The sequence below is a fragment of the Jatropha curcas genome, chromosome 8 (genome assembly GCF_041381405.1).
Source record: "Jatropha curcas cultivar XTBG-Jc1 chromosome 8, XTBG_Jcur_1.0, whole genome shotgun sequence".
In the NCBI taxonomy this organism is placed as follows: Eukaryota; Viridiplantae; Streptophyta; class Magnoliopsida; order Malpighiales; family Euphorbiaceae; genus Jatropha; species Jatropha curcas.
This window is the reverse complement of record NC_143158.1, coordinates 4257799-4271648: the sequence shown is the minus strand read 5'-3', so window position 1 is coordinate 4271648 and position 13850 is coordinate 4257799. Positions and strand designations below refer to the sequence as shown.

Here is a 13850-nt window from a genome sequence, read left to right as displayed (position 1 = left end):
GAGTTTTCCACGTTAAACTATCGTGTTCTCTTTAATTTCTCAGTTATTATTTTATTTTCTCATTTGTTCCTGCTTGAAGCCGATCCGAAGGGCGGGAAAAATAGCGATTTTCCCAACAAGTGGTATCAGAGCCTAGTTGTTAGGCGGAGCTTTTAGTGTTAAAATAATTTCTTGTAATTATAAGTATGCTCTGTGGTTGCGGCTTAGTCTGATCTTCCACATCAGAAATACTGTTGTTAAAAATTATTTTATTTTAAAAGCAGGTGGAGTTTTGGAAGTCTTGAAGCGGGTGTAGCTTACCTTTGGTGTGCTTGAGTATCGGTGGTGAATGTCCTGACGATAATTATTGAAGTTATTCTATTCTGATAATATACCGTGCACGTAACTTCTGTCTAGAAGGCCGGATTTTAAGTGGGACCACTTGTGACCCCTCCGTCCAACTGAGATTTTACGTGGAATGGTAATATTGTCTAGGAGATCATTGTGATCTTTCCTGGGTATTGCCTAATCGGTTTACTTCACTAATTATTGGGTTCACTGTTATAAGCACAAGTAAGCATGTCGGCTATGAGATGTGAGATTGAGAAATTTGATGGGAGAATGAATTTTGCACTGTGGCAAGTGCAAGTCAAAGACGTGTTGATTCAGTCTGGACTGCATAAGGTTTTGAAGGGTAAACCAGTCAGCGGAAAGAATTCAGGAAAAGACAGTAGCAGTGGAGACTCAGAAAAATCCAAGATTAGCGATGAAGAATGGGAGGAGCTGGATATCAAAGCGGCAAGTCAAATTCGCATGTGTCTAGCAAAAAATGTTCTTGCTAATGTGCTTGGATTGTCCACGACAAAGGAGTTGTGGGAGAAACTGGAAGAATTGTACCAGGGCGCAAATATATCCAACAGGTTATATTTGAAGGAGCAATTTCATACGTTGAAAATGACGGAAGGTACAAAGCTGTCAGATCATCTGAGTGTTCTTAATGACATCGTCTCTGAATTAGAAACTCTTGGAGTGCAAACCGAAGATGAAGATAAAGCTCTCCGACTCATCATGTCACTTCCTTCGACATATGAGCACATGAAACCTGTTCTGAAATATGGTAGTAAGGAAGTGGTGTATGCAAATGTGGTTAGTAAGCTCCTTACTGAGGAGAGAAGACTGAATGAAATGAAAAATAAATCATATGAGGATTCAGCTTTATTTGTCGGTACCAAGAAAAAGAATAAAAGCTCCGGAAAGAAGAAGGTTGTCTGCTGGGTTTGTGGTCAAACTGGACACGTGAGGAAGGATTACCCGAACGGTGGAGCTGATTCGGCTAGAAGCTCTAACGTTGTTGCTGCCAATGTGATCTCCTGTGGCGAAGGAGATGATGTGTTCTCTCTGTAATTGAGAGATGTGTGTCCTCATGGCATGATTGCTACCCGTTAAGATGCCATGGAAGAGGATGGATTATTGGTAGCTGGTCCACGGAAATGCGCACGGCATTGGTTGACAGTTGATGCAAAGTGTGTGGTGGAAAAAATATGTCGATGGCTAATGAACTCTCAGAAAAGTCAACAGGAGGGTTGCACCATAAACTATTAGCAGGATCCGACATGGCCGATGGAAAATTCTTGGAGTCGGTAAAGTGGTTCCAAGTGGCGATACTCTTTTATAGTGGAGTATGATAATTCTTGACGATAAGAATTATGATTGTTGGTAGCAGACAATGTTGTGTTTTTTTTTTTTTTGTTTTTTTTTTTTTATTTTCAAGGTGGAGATTGTTAGCCGCCATTGTTGAAAACAAAAGAAAAAAAATATAAAAAATTTGTTTAGCTCAATCCCACATCGGGGAGAAGAGATTATGGAGGATAGTAGATTGGCTATAAAAGGAAATAAGGTTTAGGTTTCTATACACACCAAAACACACTTGAACGTGTTTTATATTAGGGAGTCTTTTGAAATCCCTTGGAGTATAAAATATTTGGGGTGTTTTGAGGGTGTCGGGTAGAAAAATATTTTGTAATTGTGGTTGTAACAATTTGCCGCATAGTGAATATTTTTCTTGATTGTCGTTTGGCAACGGCCGTGGTTTTTCTCTACTTGGAGAGTTTTCCACGTTAAACTATCGTGTTCTCTTTAATTTCTCAGTTATTATTTTATTTTCTCATTTGTTCCTCTTGAAGCCGATCCGAAGGGCGGAAAAAATAGCGATTTTCCCAACATTATTTACTATAAAAATACCTTCGATTAGACGGAAACCAAGCTGATTTGATTTAATTCGACTCAGTTGTTCATTTCTAGATGCAAGTATAATTGTTACGCACTCTTTTTCGTCGGTCGGAAATTTGTCTATCACGCACTGTGGCTCGTAAACTATGGGCTTCAGGATTTTGGCCATCTTGGGATCTAAAATTGGATTGGTCCGTTATCTTAGGCTCATTTAACCTTTCAAGCTCTATTTGTAGGCCGATGATGTAAGCGGGCTTGTTTAGTCATTGGTAAGGCCCATATTTCCATAGTTATCCTGTCGTTCGACGGTATCGTCATTCAAATATTCGGCTATGGTTTCAATAGTTTTGTGGTTTAGTCTTTATGTCATATGGTCGTTTTCTTTTCAAATAGGTTTTGTCGAACAACATGCCGGACAAGATGCGATATTTTGATAAAATGAAGTAAATAAAAATGGTTATAAGAAAAAAACTAACATCACCCGCCACCTTTGTTTGTTAATTTAATTATCAGTTTGTGACTGGTCTCGCATTAAAAATTTTTTTTAATTATTTTTTATTTTTAACTCGATACGTATCTTCTATCTCCTCCCTGCAAGCTGCAAAACGAACCACCTCCCGAGATCTGAAAATTCTTAACATCTCCACTCAAAGGTTTTACTTCTCCTTTTTAACAAACTCTGGTTTTATTAAATCCCTTATCCTACAGATCTACATAATAATATTACCAGCAAATTCCATTCGGGTATTCATTTCATTTCATTTCGCAGATCCAATCATGGATTTCATGAAGGTCTTCGATCAAACAGTCCGCGAAATGTGAGCTTCCTATCCTCTCTCTTTTGCATATTTCTTCAAAATTGCTCTTCGATTTTTTTTTTTTTGGCAATTTTTTGAGTTTTTGCTTTTGATTTCAGAAAGAGAGAGGTTAATCTCAAGGTCCTGAAGGTTCCTGAGATCGAACAGAAGGTAATTAAATCGGTTTGCTATATATAAATTCTTGTTTAAAATTTATCGTACAATTATATTTCCTGTTTCAATTAAGAAGGTAGTGATCTCATGGAAATCTACTAGGAATCAGTTCAAAAATGGCGTTAAGTTATTTTATTGACCTCATTTTATACTCGAAGTTGTGATTTCAGCATTTTCTAATCTGTTGTTTCAGTTTTTAGATCAAAGAGTTTTGCATTTTTTTTTTCTATAGGCGGTTTGCTCTATCTTTTACCATTTATGATGCAGGTGCTGGATGCAACTGATGATGCTCCTTGGGGTCCTCATGGCACAGCATTGGCAGAGATTGCACAGGCCACTAAGAAATTGTAAGTTCTAATTTGCTTTTCGCATTTTTTGAATATTTTTTATAGTAATGATTTAACGGAAGGAATATTGACTTTATTTTCTTGTGCGTCGTCCTGCAATATCTTTTAGCACCGAATGTCAGATCGTTATGAATGTTCTGTGGGTAAGATTAGGCGAGACAGGCAAAGACTGGCGACTGGTCTATAAGGTAAGTCTTTATATTTTTAGCTTATCTACTTCAGAATTTCCAATACTGTAACTAGAAACTCACATATGATTCTCAATCTTGTTGCCTTGCTGGTCTTTTTAACGCTTCTATTCAAATTATGTGGAATACTTTGGTGTCAGGCATTATCTGTTATTGAGTATTTGATTGCACATGGATCTGAACGCGCTGTTGATGACATAATAGAACACACATTCCAGATTTCAGTGAGTTCTGTTTTTCATTACTAAACTAAGGTTGCATATCTCATTTTTGTGGCATTCAGAAAAGAACTGAGTTTCTCTGACTTTTGTTTCTCTTATTTATTTGTTGGCAAAGTCACTTTCAAGTTTTGAATATGTTGAGCCAAATGGAAAAGATTCAGGGCTTAATGTGCGGAAGAAGGCAGAAACTATAGTGGCCCTCTTGAATGATAAGGAAAAAATACAAGAAACCAGAAATAAAGCTGCCGCAAATCGTGAAAAGTAAGTGGACTCTTCAAAAACCAAAATTGCGTCTCTCTTGAGCATTTTTGGTGCTGAAATGTTGTTTGCTGCTCTTTTTAGGTACTTTGGTCTTTCATCTACTGGAATAACTTACAAATCAGGTTCAGCCTCATATAGTGGCAGCAGCTTCCACAGTAGAAGTAGTACAAGAGACAATGATAGTTTTAGAGATGATTATAGAGATAAAGATCGTTATGGAGATGAAAAAAGTGAAAAAGATATCTATGTAAAGTCACGTCAAGCGGGTAAGAGTGATGATCAAGGGAACACGTTGAAGAAGGGCTCTACGCGTGTTGGAAGGTTTGGATTTTTATTGGTGTATACGTATGTTCACAAGTTACATAAACATCCATGTGTATAATTATGGGTGGATAAGTGCCAATATTTTTAAAATAATGGAGCTTCAACTCTATTGTCACGAATCCAATTATTCTTGATGGTTGTGGGCTGCATATTTCTTGTATCACACTCTGGTATACTTCTTGATAGGTTTTGATGGATATCTGTTGTACTAATGATGTTTTTACATATCATGCAGTCTTATGTTCATAGTATCATTTGGTTAGACGAACAACTTGGACCACTTATATACACTCTTCATATATTCGTAAGATATGTTGCTAATTTCTTCCCTTTCCTCCATCAGGGATCAGAATAAGTTGTCAATCAATGCATCAAAATCACCCTCTAAGTTAAATGACACTAACAAGAACAATTCAGTTCCTGCTCAACTCTCAAGGACGACTACAAGTAATTATGACGATGACTTTGATGATGATTTTGATCCCAGGGGAACTTCCAGCTCTAGTATGTATTCTGGATAATATCTTATATAAGAGAATGTTTGTGATGTGTATTTTTATTGACTTTGTTTGGAAGACAATGTATTAAAAGAACAACACTATCCCAGAACAAAAAGAAAGACTAAAAGGGCACCTCTTAAGGCCCTTTAGCAAGAGTATCATAATCATACTTATGCTATCATTCATGAATCAGAAAGAAAATGTGATTGAAGTGCATGAGCATTTCATAAAATTTTACTTGATAGTGAAGCAGTTATTTCAAATGCACGGCCTTGGAGGCTGAGTTTATTATTTTGCATCAATATAACAGTTGCATTGTGTAATATATAATAACGGATATAAATGTTTGTACAAACATATAGTTGTATTTAAATGTATTTGAACTTGTACTTACATGTAACAATAATGTTCATGTCTTGTTTTTAGTATACTTGCTCGGTGCTTGCAATTCATATGGATGCAATGCTTGCCAAAACATTTCTTACCATATAGTTGTGATTTACAGAGTCTGCTGCTGAAACTTCTAACAAAGTTGATCTGTTTGGACAAAGTTTGATCGGTGACCTCATGGATGCACCAACATCTATTCCCACAGAAACGTCAGCCATAAGTGGCAATTCACCAGATGTTGATCTGTTTGCTGATGCAACATTTGTATCAGCACCACCCCAAGTTGAAAAGGGAGCAAGTTCTCAATCTCAGGTCAATACCTACTCATCCCTGTTTCCAATCTAGCTCTCTTGTGACTTTTTGAGTGTAGAAGCTGTTATGTGTTCCAATTTGGGTGCCATGTGGTTAAGACTTTGATTTTGGTTGTTCCATTTGTTGTTGAAAATTTAAGTATATTTGTACCAATCGTTGCTGTCTGTACCTGGATAGTATAAATGACTTGGAATTTCAAGAATGATAAATTACATAAATTGTTAGTTTGTAATCCTAGCAGTGCATGATTGCAGTCACATAGAATTTAGAATGTATGCCTTCACAGTAGTTGCTAAAGTATTCTTCACTAATATTTTTATAACCATCTCTGCAGACCCAGGTTGATCTGTTTGCTTCACAATCTGATGTCCATCCTGTAGTTCCTGCAACAGTTGATTTCTTTTCCACTGGCGATCCAGTTATGCAACCGGAGACCAAGACTCAAAATTCTGATCCAACACACAATGGCGTTGTTGATCCATTTGCTGCAGTCCCATTGAATAACTTAGATGGATCGGATCTTTTTGGTGCATTCTCCTCTAGTTCTAATTCAGCTTCTATAGAACCCACTCAAAGTCCTATAAATGATGGAGGCCTTAACAATTTGATTGTGAAGGCTTCGGACCCAAAGCCTCCACCAAAGAAAGACACTTTCCAGGTTAAGTCTGGAATATGGGCAGATTCACTAAGTCGTGGACTGATTGATCTTAATATATCTGCACGTAAGTATATCTTTCTTTGTTATAGTATCTATCAGAATATGTTATTGGATGTGTGAATATGTGGAGTTAAGATATGAAATTTTTTCTGCTAAACATCTAAAATCTACCATGCATGATAACCAACTTGTTTTTAGCATTCTTATTGTTAGACCTATCCTTCAACATGCATTTGCACTTAACATTTGTTTAGTTTGAAGTTTGTAACTGTCTTGCCATTTCAATTAACTTGCAGCTAAGAAAGTATCTCTAGTGGATATTGGTGTTGTGGGTGGTCTAAGCGAAGGACAAGATGAAAGGGAAAAGGGACCACCAACTTCATTTTATATGGGAAGAGCTATGGGCACTGGGTCTGGTCTCGGTAGATCTGGTTTTACTTCACAGTCACCGGCTATGGATGGTGCAGACTTCTTCTCGAGCCTTGGCAACCAACAACACCAATTTGGTAGTTTTAAGAAGTAAATTTTGGTTTTCTATTTGGCATTTTGCCCTTCATTTATCTTCTCAATATTCTTTTGGCCGTGTGGTAAAGATAATTTTAAGCGATGAGCATATTGGTGTGCTATAAATCTTGCTCATGCATCAAAACTACTTTACAATGATTTGATTATGTATCTATCATGAGTGGATCAGTTTACGGAACTGCTTATGTTCATTTCATTCAATATCGTACATTCGTACTAATGTCCTTTGTAAAGTCGATGGTTTTTTTTTAAGGCATTGTTTGAGAAATTAGATCAGTACTTTTATGTTCTTATGGACGTGAGAAATCTGCATCAAACAAGTTAGGTGATGGATATGCACTGTTACTCGTGATTGAAAATTGGGCTATTTATGTAATGAGATATTGTTATTATCTATTGCCACTTCCTATTTAGCTTCATGGCTTGTATGTCTTGGAAAAAGAAATCTGATAGTTCGGCATTGTTTTGCCGGTCCTTGCATACCATTTGAAAGGAAGTTCTAAGAGAAGCTTTGCCTGATCTCTAAATTCAACTCTGGATACATGGTTAGTTACATCATCACTTTAACACCATCAAAAGCATGAAAGTAACTGCAATGGAATTTAAATCTAGAGATGATTCACATTTCTTATAATGAAATGTGGAAGCAACCAACCGTCTGGCTGAACCCACCGTGAGCCCGCAATGCATATTAGTACAAGTAAAAGCTGGATTTAACCAGTTCTACCCTGAGCCAATCATCATCACATCTTGAAGAAAGCAACCCATGACAGGCTTAGGGTTTTGCAACTAACAGTTTAGCTTCTCAAATTCTCTTCATCTAAGCCTATCTCAAACAGCAATATGATGTTTAATAACTGTATGAAACCAGCATCTATTTAAACGGGTAAATGATAGATCATAGTAAATTAGATAGACAGGCAATGATTTGGGAAATTTAAACACAAATTCTATGGATTGGAATTTGTTATCTGTTGAAGGGATGCATGACAAACAATGTTCCCTAATATAGTTCCAGCATCCTCCCCCTCAACATGGCCTCTGCTTTCCTCACCTGTTTCACTGGTCCGATTATGAATACCTACAAGAAAATTACCTATGTCATGCACTGGAGTTTATAGAAATCCCAAACTACAACTAAATTCAAGCACTTGTACAACTCCTGGATCTAGGAATCTAACAATTCAAGTAATTTGTTAGAGCTGGATAATATTAGATTTAACGAACTTTTTGTTTCTCCCAAATTTTGTGATAGTAACAAACTGAATTGCAAGAGCATGATAATATAATCAATTCCATGTCAAATTTGTGCAGGTAGGTCGCATGGCAGCTAGGCATCAGAAATTTTCATAGATTGATAGTTTACCTTGTCGGGAGGACCCTTTGAACCTCCAATGAAAATTTCGGCACTGCAAAAATATGATCTTGATGTAAAGAAGGAGATTGACCAAATTACTGGTTACAAAACAAAAAGACATGAACGTGACTGTGAGGCAGATAGAAGGGACATACTTGCAAGATTCCTTTATTGACAAAATGGAGGCCCCTCTTCTTCCAATGACACGTCCCATCTTTCCAGGGGGAACATCAAGAATTGAAAGGATTTCCTCCTCAGGATCATTACCCATGCCTACAAGGTTATCTACACAGAAAAAAAATGTCCAGATCAAAAAATTTTAGTGAAACATTTATGCATTACTCAATAAGAAAGTTCCAAGCCTGAGGTCAATGTTGCTAGAGAAGAATGCATTGACTGCAAATACAATTGTAGATCCAGGTAAAATATAGAACCTGGAATAGGAGGGACAGGAGGCCAATCAGCATAATCATTTGCATTGATGCAAAAACATCGGCAGTACAATGCACTACGAACTGCTAGATACCACAATGATCTTTGGTTTAGTTTCTCCATCATATTATGATAGATATAGAGAAGAAAGCGAACATCATCCGTAGCTGCACGGATCATCAATTCAGATAATGGTCTGTATGTCCAGAAGTTAGGGTCCTGAAAATAGTGCACAAGACATGGCATATGTCAGAAATACCAAGCTACAATGTTACAGTGCAATGTCAAAGCAACATAAGTCAACAGAAGCTACACATCTAAATCTCTAGAAAACACATAGTACACTCCCTAGTTAAATAATTAGAATGAAGAGCTAATGATAGTTGATATGCATAATAACAAAATTACTTGGAAAATGCTTTCATTTAGATTGTTAGGCCATCTCATTTATATCACCTTGTCTATGCCTTATGGGATCCAACATGGCAGGGGACTCAGAAATTTCTTCTATATGACTAAAAAAGTGACAATTTCACTCTGCCTAAATGCTAATACCATATCATCATCAAAATCCTGAATTATGGCATTGATAGCAGTTCAAACTCAAGAGCAGTACCGCATTTAAAAGAAGAAAGATTCTAAAAGGGTGACAAGTGTTCCAAGCTAGTCGCCATTATATGCTAACTTTTCTAAGCTCTAAAGCAAATTGCCACTAAGAAAGCATGGCTCAAACAGTTCTATAAAATTAAGATCAGCAAATCAAGAAAAACTTCCCTTCACCAAAGGATAAAATTGACGTAAAATGCAAGAACTCCACAAATTTAATGAGATGTTTAGACTAACCTGTCTAAGGAGAATACGGACCTCTTCCTTCTCCAAATATGAAATGCCTGCATTCAAATACCCAAGGTATAAATCCAAGCAATATGGTGAATGCTATGCGCAAATCAAAATTCAATAGTTTGTAATAGCCTATTTCTGTTTCAAAGCAGGGAGTTTAAGAGCTGAGTTTAAGAACCCCCAGCATACAATTTTTTTTTTCTTGTTTCAGAAAAGAGAACAATAAGGAAGTCATTGCTGTCAAGAGCTGAGTAGCTCTCACTAAATTAAATTAAATGGAAAAAAAAATAAATGAAAGGAAAAAGACATGGTAGAACAGTCAACGTAGAAGTCTATGCAGAATGTAAACAACCATTATCAATCTCATTTTAATTAAATAAGATCCCTCCTAGGACACGTGGGAGAAGTGAAACTAATGGACAGAAAATAAAACCCATAGTATGAATCTATCCTGGGGCTACAATACCTCCTTGCCATACTCAGGAAAAGGGAAGATTTATTAACATAGATCATAAAAGAAAATGATCTCTTCAGAATAGACACTAATCAATCAAGAAGAGTTTTGATCCACAAATCTCCCAATTCAATTATAAATGCATTGTAGAAAAATTCCAAATTCCTTGTATCTATTTTTTTAAACCTCTTTCCCCTACATCTCTTTTCATACAGATGAGGACTGAAGCGAGTGATCAATATTAGAGGACATGCCATTAACAAACAATATAAATCAAACAACTACTTGTATGACATCAAGAAAATTTAGTAAATATTTACCAAAGACTTTCAATGAGTATATATTCATCTGGAATATTTGGGGAAACTAACATAAAGCTGTGTCATGAAACAAATAAATCAAAATGGATACCACGGCATATAAAATACCACAATAGCGTGGATCTGCAAGGAGACCAACAAAAGATATATAGTCAACTGTCACTCTAGTCCGTCCTTCTTGCTCCTCTAACAAAGAGTAGGCAATCTACAAGCAAACAGAAAGAAAAATACACATACACATCAAATGACAGCTTTCAACAATAACAGTCATTACTAATATAAGCAATTACAATCTGCATTATTTTCTATAGAATAATTATTATATAGACAACGACATGGAAAGGTGATTTAGCTACAATGAATTGTAAGCCGGCCTTTGCTAAAAGCAATTTTTAGATAGAATAATATTCCAAAGCTAGTCATACATAAAAAAATTGATCAAATCAAAGGCAAAAATTAAACATAAGTATTCTTATGTCAATCTACTTCCATTTCTAAGAACTCATCCTCAAGCTCCCAGAAACATGAAATTCATCCAACAATAACCACGAGGTCCACAATTAACACATTCTGTGTTGATAAGAGGATTAATCCAGCCAGAAAAAGAGAAGCAAAACCACAGCAGCGAAGAAAAATGAAAGTGAAAGAAGATGATGAATAATGTTCCCACCTACAAAAAGAAAAAAGAGGTGGATTCCACCTGAATGGTGATCAAGTGGGGATATGGAGCAGTTTAAAAGAAAAAATATAAAATACTGAACTGCCCAAAAGGTTGAAGGCTGTAATAGGGGAAACTTGCATGCTATATTGACTCTGATCCCTAACAAGTAAGCCACTTCCAAAGGCAAACTAAATAAATTAACAATAAAAACCTAAACCATTGCCCAGCCCAACATTTGAGGATTGAATGTGAAAAAACAAATCTAAAACAATTTTAGAAGAAACTAGATACTGGTTCTGCCAATAAGTTCCGGCAAACCACTTACCTGAGTGTCAAAAACATTGTGCAATTTGATGCCAAACTGAAAGTACAATGCCTACAAAAAGACATTGGTGTCAAATATGATATGATAACAGATCATAAAGAACATATCAAACCAAAAAAATGCAAAGTAGAGACCTCACTATCTCGCTTGCAATCATGAATAACTTTTGTGATGTAACTAGATTCAAGTGCAGGCTTACATGCTTTAATAAGCACCTCTCCACCCTGAATGGCATCAACCAAAAATATAGCATTTGGAAATGCAAGCTGCCAAAGACAAATTTTGTTAGTGTCAAAGGTAGAATCTCACAAGAAATGTCAGTTCAATTGCATTACTTGATAGAACGAACTAAACTCCACATCAAAAGATAGAATAGCACACCATATTCAAGAATTTGAATTCCGAGTCAAACAAACCATACAGAAGGCAATAGAAATAAAGCTTGTACCTGCATAATACAAAGGGTCCCATGTCGACACAGGTCAACACCCTCACAGTCAAACCCGATGATCAATTGCTTCTCAGGTGAAGGGTTAAGGAACTCAGCTGGGAGTTGAGAAGCCTCAGTAACAACATGGACAGGAACCAGTGATAATTGAGCTTCGTGTTCTAAAGTTTTACCACCTATATGACATTACACAGACAAACGCATACCTCTTAGTGTCAATTTTTCGAATTCAAAAACCAAAACCTCTTCATTACAATTCATACATAAGAAATTAACGTAGTCTTTTTCAATTTCTGATGGTGCCATAAGTGAATTTATTCACATTTTCCAGCTAATCATACAAACTAAGCTAAGAAATTTGAAGGCAGAAGCATCGATACCAATTCTGTGTAATAATAAATAAGCAGAGACAAAAAAAAAAAAAAAAAGGAAAAAGAAAACATTAAATCATCGAATGAGGATGAAGGCAATTACAAAAACCAGAGATTAAATGTGCTAAATAAACAGTAAATTAAAAAAAGAAGCAAGAAATATGAGATACCAGGGTCTGAAGGGAGAGGAATGTGTGTCTGATGAGGAGGAGAAGAAGAAGACGACGAAGCCATGTGATCGAACCATCAAAAGCTTTCTCCAACTTTGCTTTTCTTCTTCCCTCGAACCTGGCTTCGCGTTTGAATTATTAGGTTTTGGTTTTTTGTAGGGATTAATTATTCAAAAAAAAAAAAAAAAAAAAACGAAAAGGAAAAGAAACGAAGGAGATGGGCCTGTTTATGATTATGGGAGGATGGGGAGATGGCCGAATGGACTTGTTCTATCAGACAGCTTGTCGTTTCTGTGGGAACGCCAGTTGTCTTCGACTCACCGTTTGAGACTCAGTGGACATTTGGTTCATGGCATAGTGTTCGGACCGATTTGATTGATTCAATTCAACCAATAAAATCGAGAATTACTACTATTTTCCTAGAATTCATTTCAACTCAAATCCGTTAAAAACCAACCCATCTAGCCAAGTTCAATCACTAATCCGACGGTCCGTGCATGGTTTAGCTAATCCAAACGGGTTTATATTTTTCTAATAAAAAAAAAACCAAAATTACGTCATTTTGGTAATTAAAAAATCAATTTTCTTATTCTTAAAAAAAAAATCATTTTTCTCATGATTTTTGTGTCCAATAACTTTTTGAACTTTATTAATTGATTCTAACTAATCATCCTTTTTTTTCAAATTAAATGAAAATTTTAAATTTCAGTGAAATTATTTTTTATTTATTTAGAGATCAAAGAGACAAAAATGACGAGATTCAAATTTAAAATTTTTAATTCGTTATATGAATGTAAATTATAGTTTCAATTTTTATAACTTCAGATCAAGGTTTTAATACTAATTAAACCTCTAATCTTTAACCTTTCTGCTATGACCGAATCCATTTCTACAAAAATTCTTCTCTCTTTTCACTTTTTGAAGGATATTGCTCTTCGAGCTGTCAGCCATTCAAAAGTGGAAACTCCAAAATCAATATATCTACTACCGGCACGTGTCAATTCCAAACCAATTAACCAAACCACTTATATGGTTGAAAGGGAGAATATTGCTGGGATTATGTGGGCCAAAAGGTTTTAATTTAAATCCAACAAGGAAACCATCATCCTAATCCTATTCCTAGCGTCAAGCAATAGTCTACATTACCTCATTGAATTTCCCATTGAGAGTGAATTAAATTAAAAAAAATCTTAATCTTTACCGGAAAACTTAATTTCATTCCCTTGTGATCGTTCCCATTATATATTTGTATACTTTCTCTATCACAGAAATATTATGAGGTACTTATATTATTCTTTTTTTTTTAACAGACTGTCGAATTTTTTTTTTTTTTTGGGAATTTTCTTTTTATTGAACATATTGGGCTTTCGGAGCAAAAACGCTGCTGTCAGTCTATCTAAAACCAAACCCTGTCTTCCATAAAGTTACTGGCCCGTGTCTACCGTTCGCCAAAGTTTGGACAATGGTACGGTCAAGGGACCAGCCTAATCCATTTCAGTAATTTTTTATTAATAATTATTGATAATGAAATCTAGCGATTAATTAATCACTAAAAACTATTAGTAAT

At 35.8% G+C, this 13850-nt stretch overlaps 2 protein-coding genes across 2 annotated transcripts; one reads left to right on the top strand and one right to left on the bottom strand.

Annotated features, from left to right (window-relative positions):
* Positions 1 to 2720: 2720 nt before the first annotated feature.
* LOC105638184 (ENTH/VHS family protein) lies at positions 2721 to 7125 on the top strand. The gene is made up of 12 exons (XM_012221944.4): positions 2721 to 2861; positions 2978 to 3026; positions 3125 to 3176; positions 3447 to 3526; positions 3636 to 3714; positions 3855 to 3938; positions 4051 to 4196; positions 4278 to 4517; positions 4864 to 5024; positions 5526 to 5722; positions 6057 to 6444; positions 6677 to 7125. The coding sequence occupies exons 2-12, from the start codon at positions 2986 to 2988 to the stop codon at positions 6901 to 6903; spliced, it is 1695 nt and encodes a 564-aa protein (XP_012077334.1). The 5' UTR covers positions 2721 to 2861; positions 2978 to 2985; the 3' UTR covers positions 6904 to 7125.
* Positions 7126 to 7501: 376 nt separating this feature from the next.
* LOC105638183 (3'-5' exonuclease domain-containing protein / K homology domain-containing protein / KH domain-containing protein) lies at positions 7502 to 12474 on the bottom strand. Its single transcript, XM_089724791.1, has 10 exons — positions 12284 to 12474; positions 11743 to 11918; positions 11429 to 11560; positions 11295 to 11345; positions 10417 to 10513; positions 9538 to 9584; positions 8697 to 8913; positions 8418 to 8547; positions 8272 to 8314; positions 7502 to 7986 (listed from the first exon to the last, which is right to left on the bottom strand). Exons 1-10 carry the CDS (start codon positions 12345 to 12347, stop codon positions 7909 to 7911), a joined length of 1035 nt encoding a protein of 344 aa, XP_089580917.1. The 5' UTR covers positions 12348 to 12474; the 3' UTR covers positions 7502 to 7908.
* Between the last annotated feature and the right edge of the window lie 1376 nt (positions 12475 to 13850).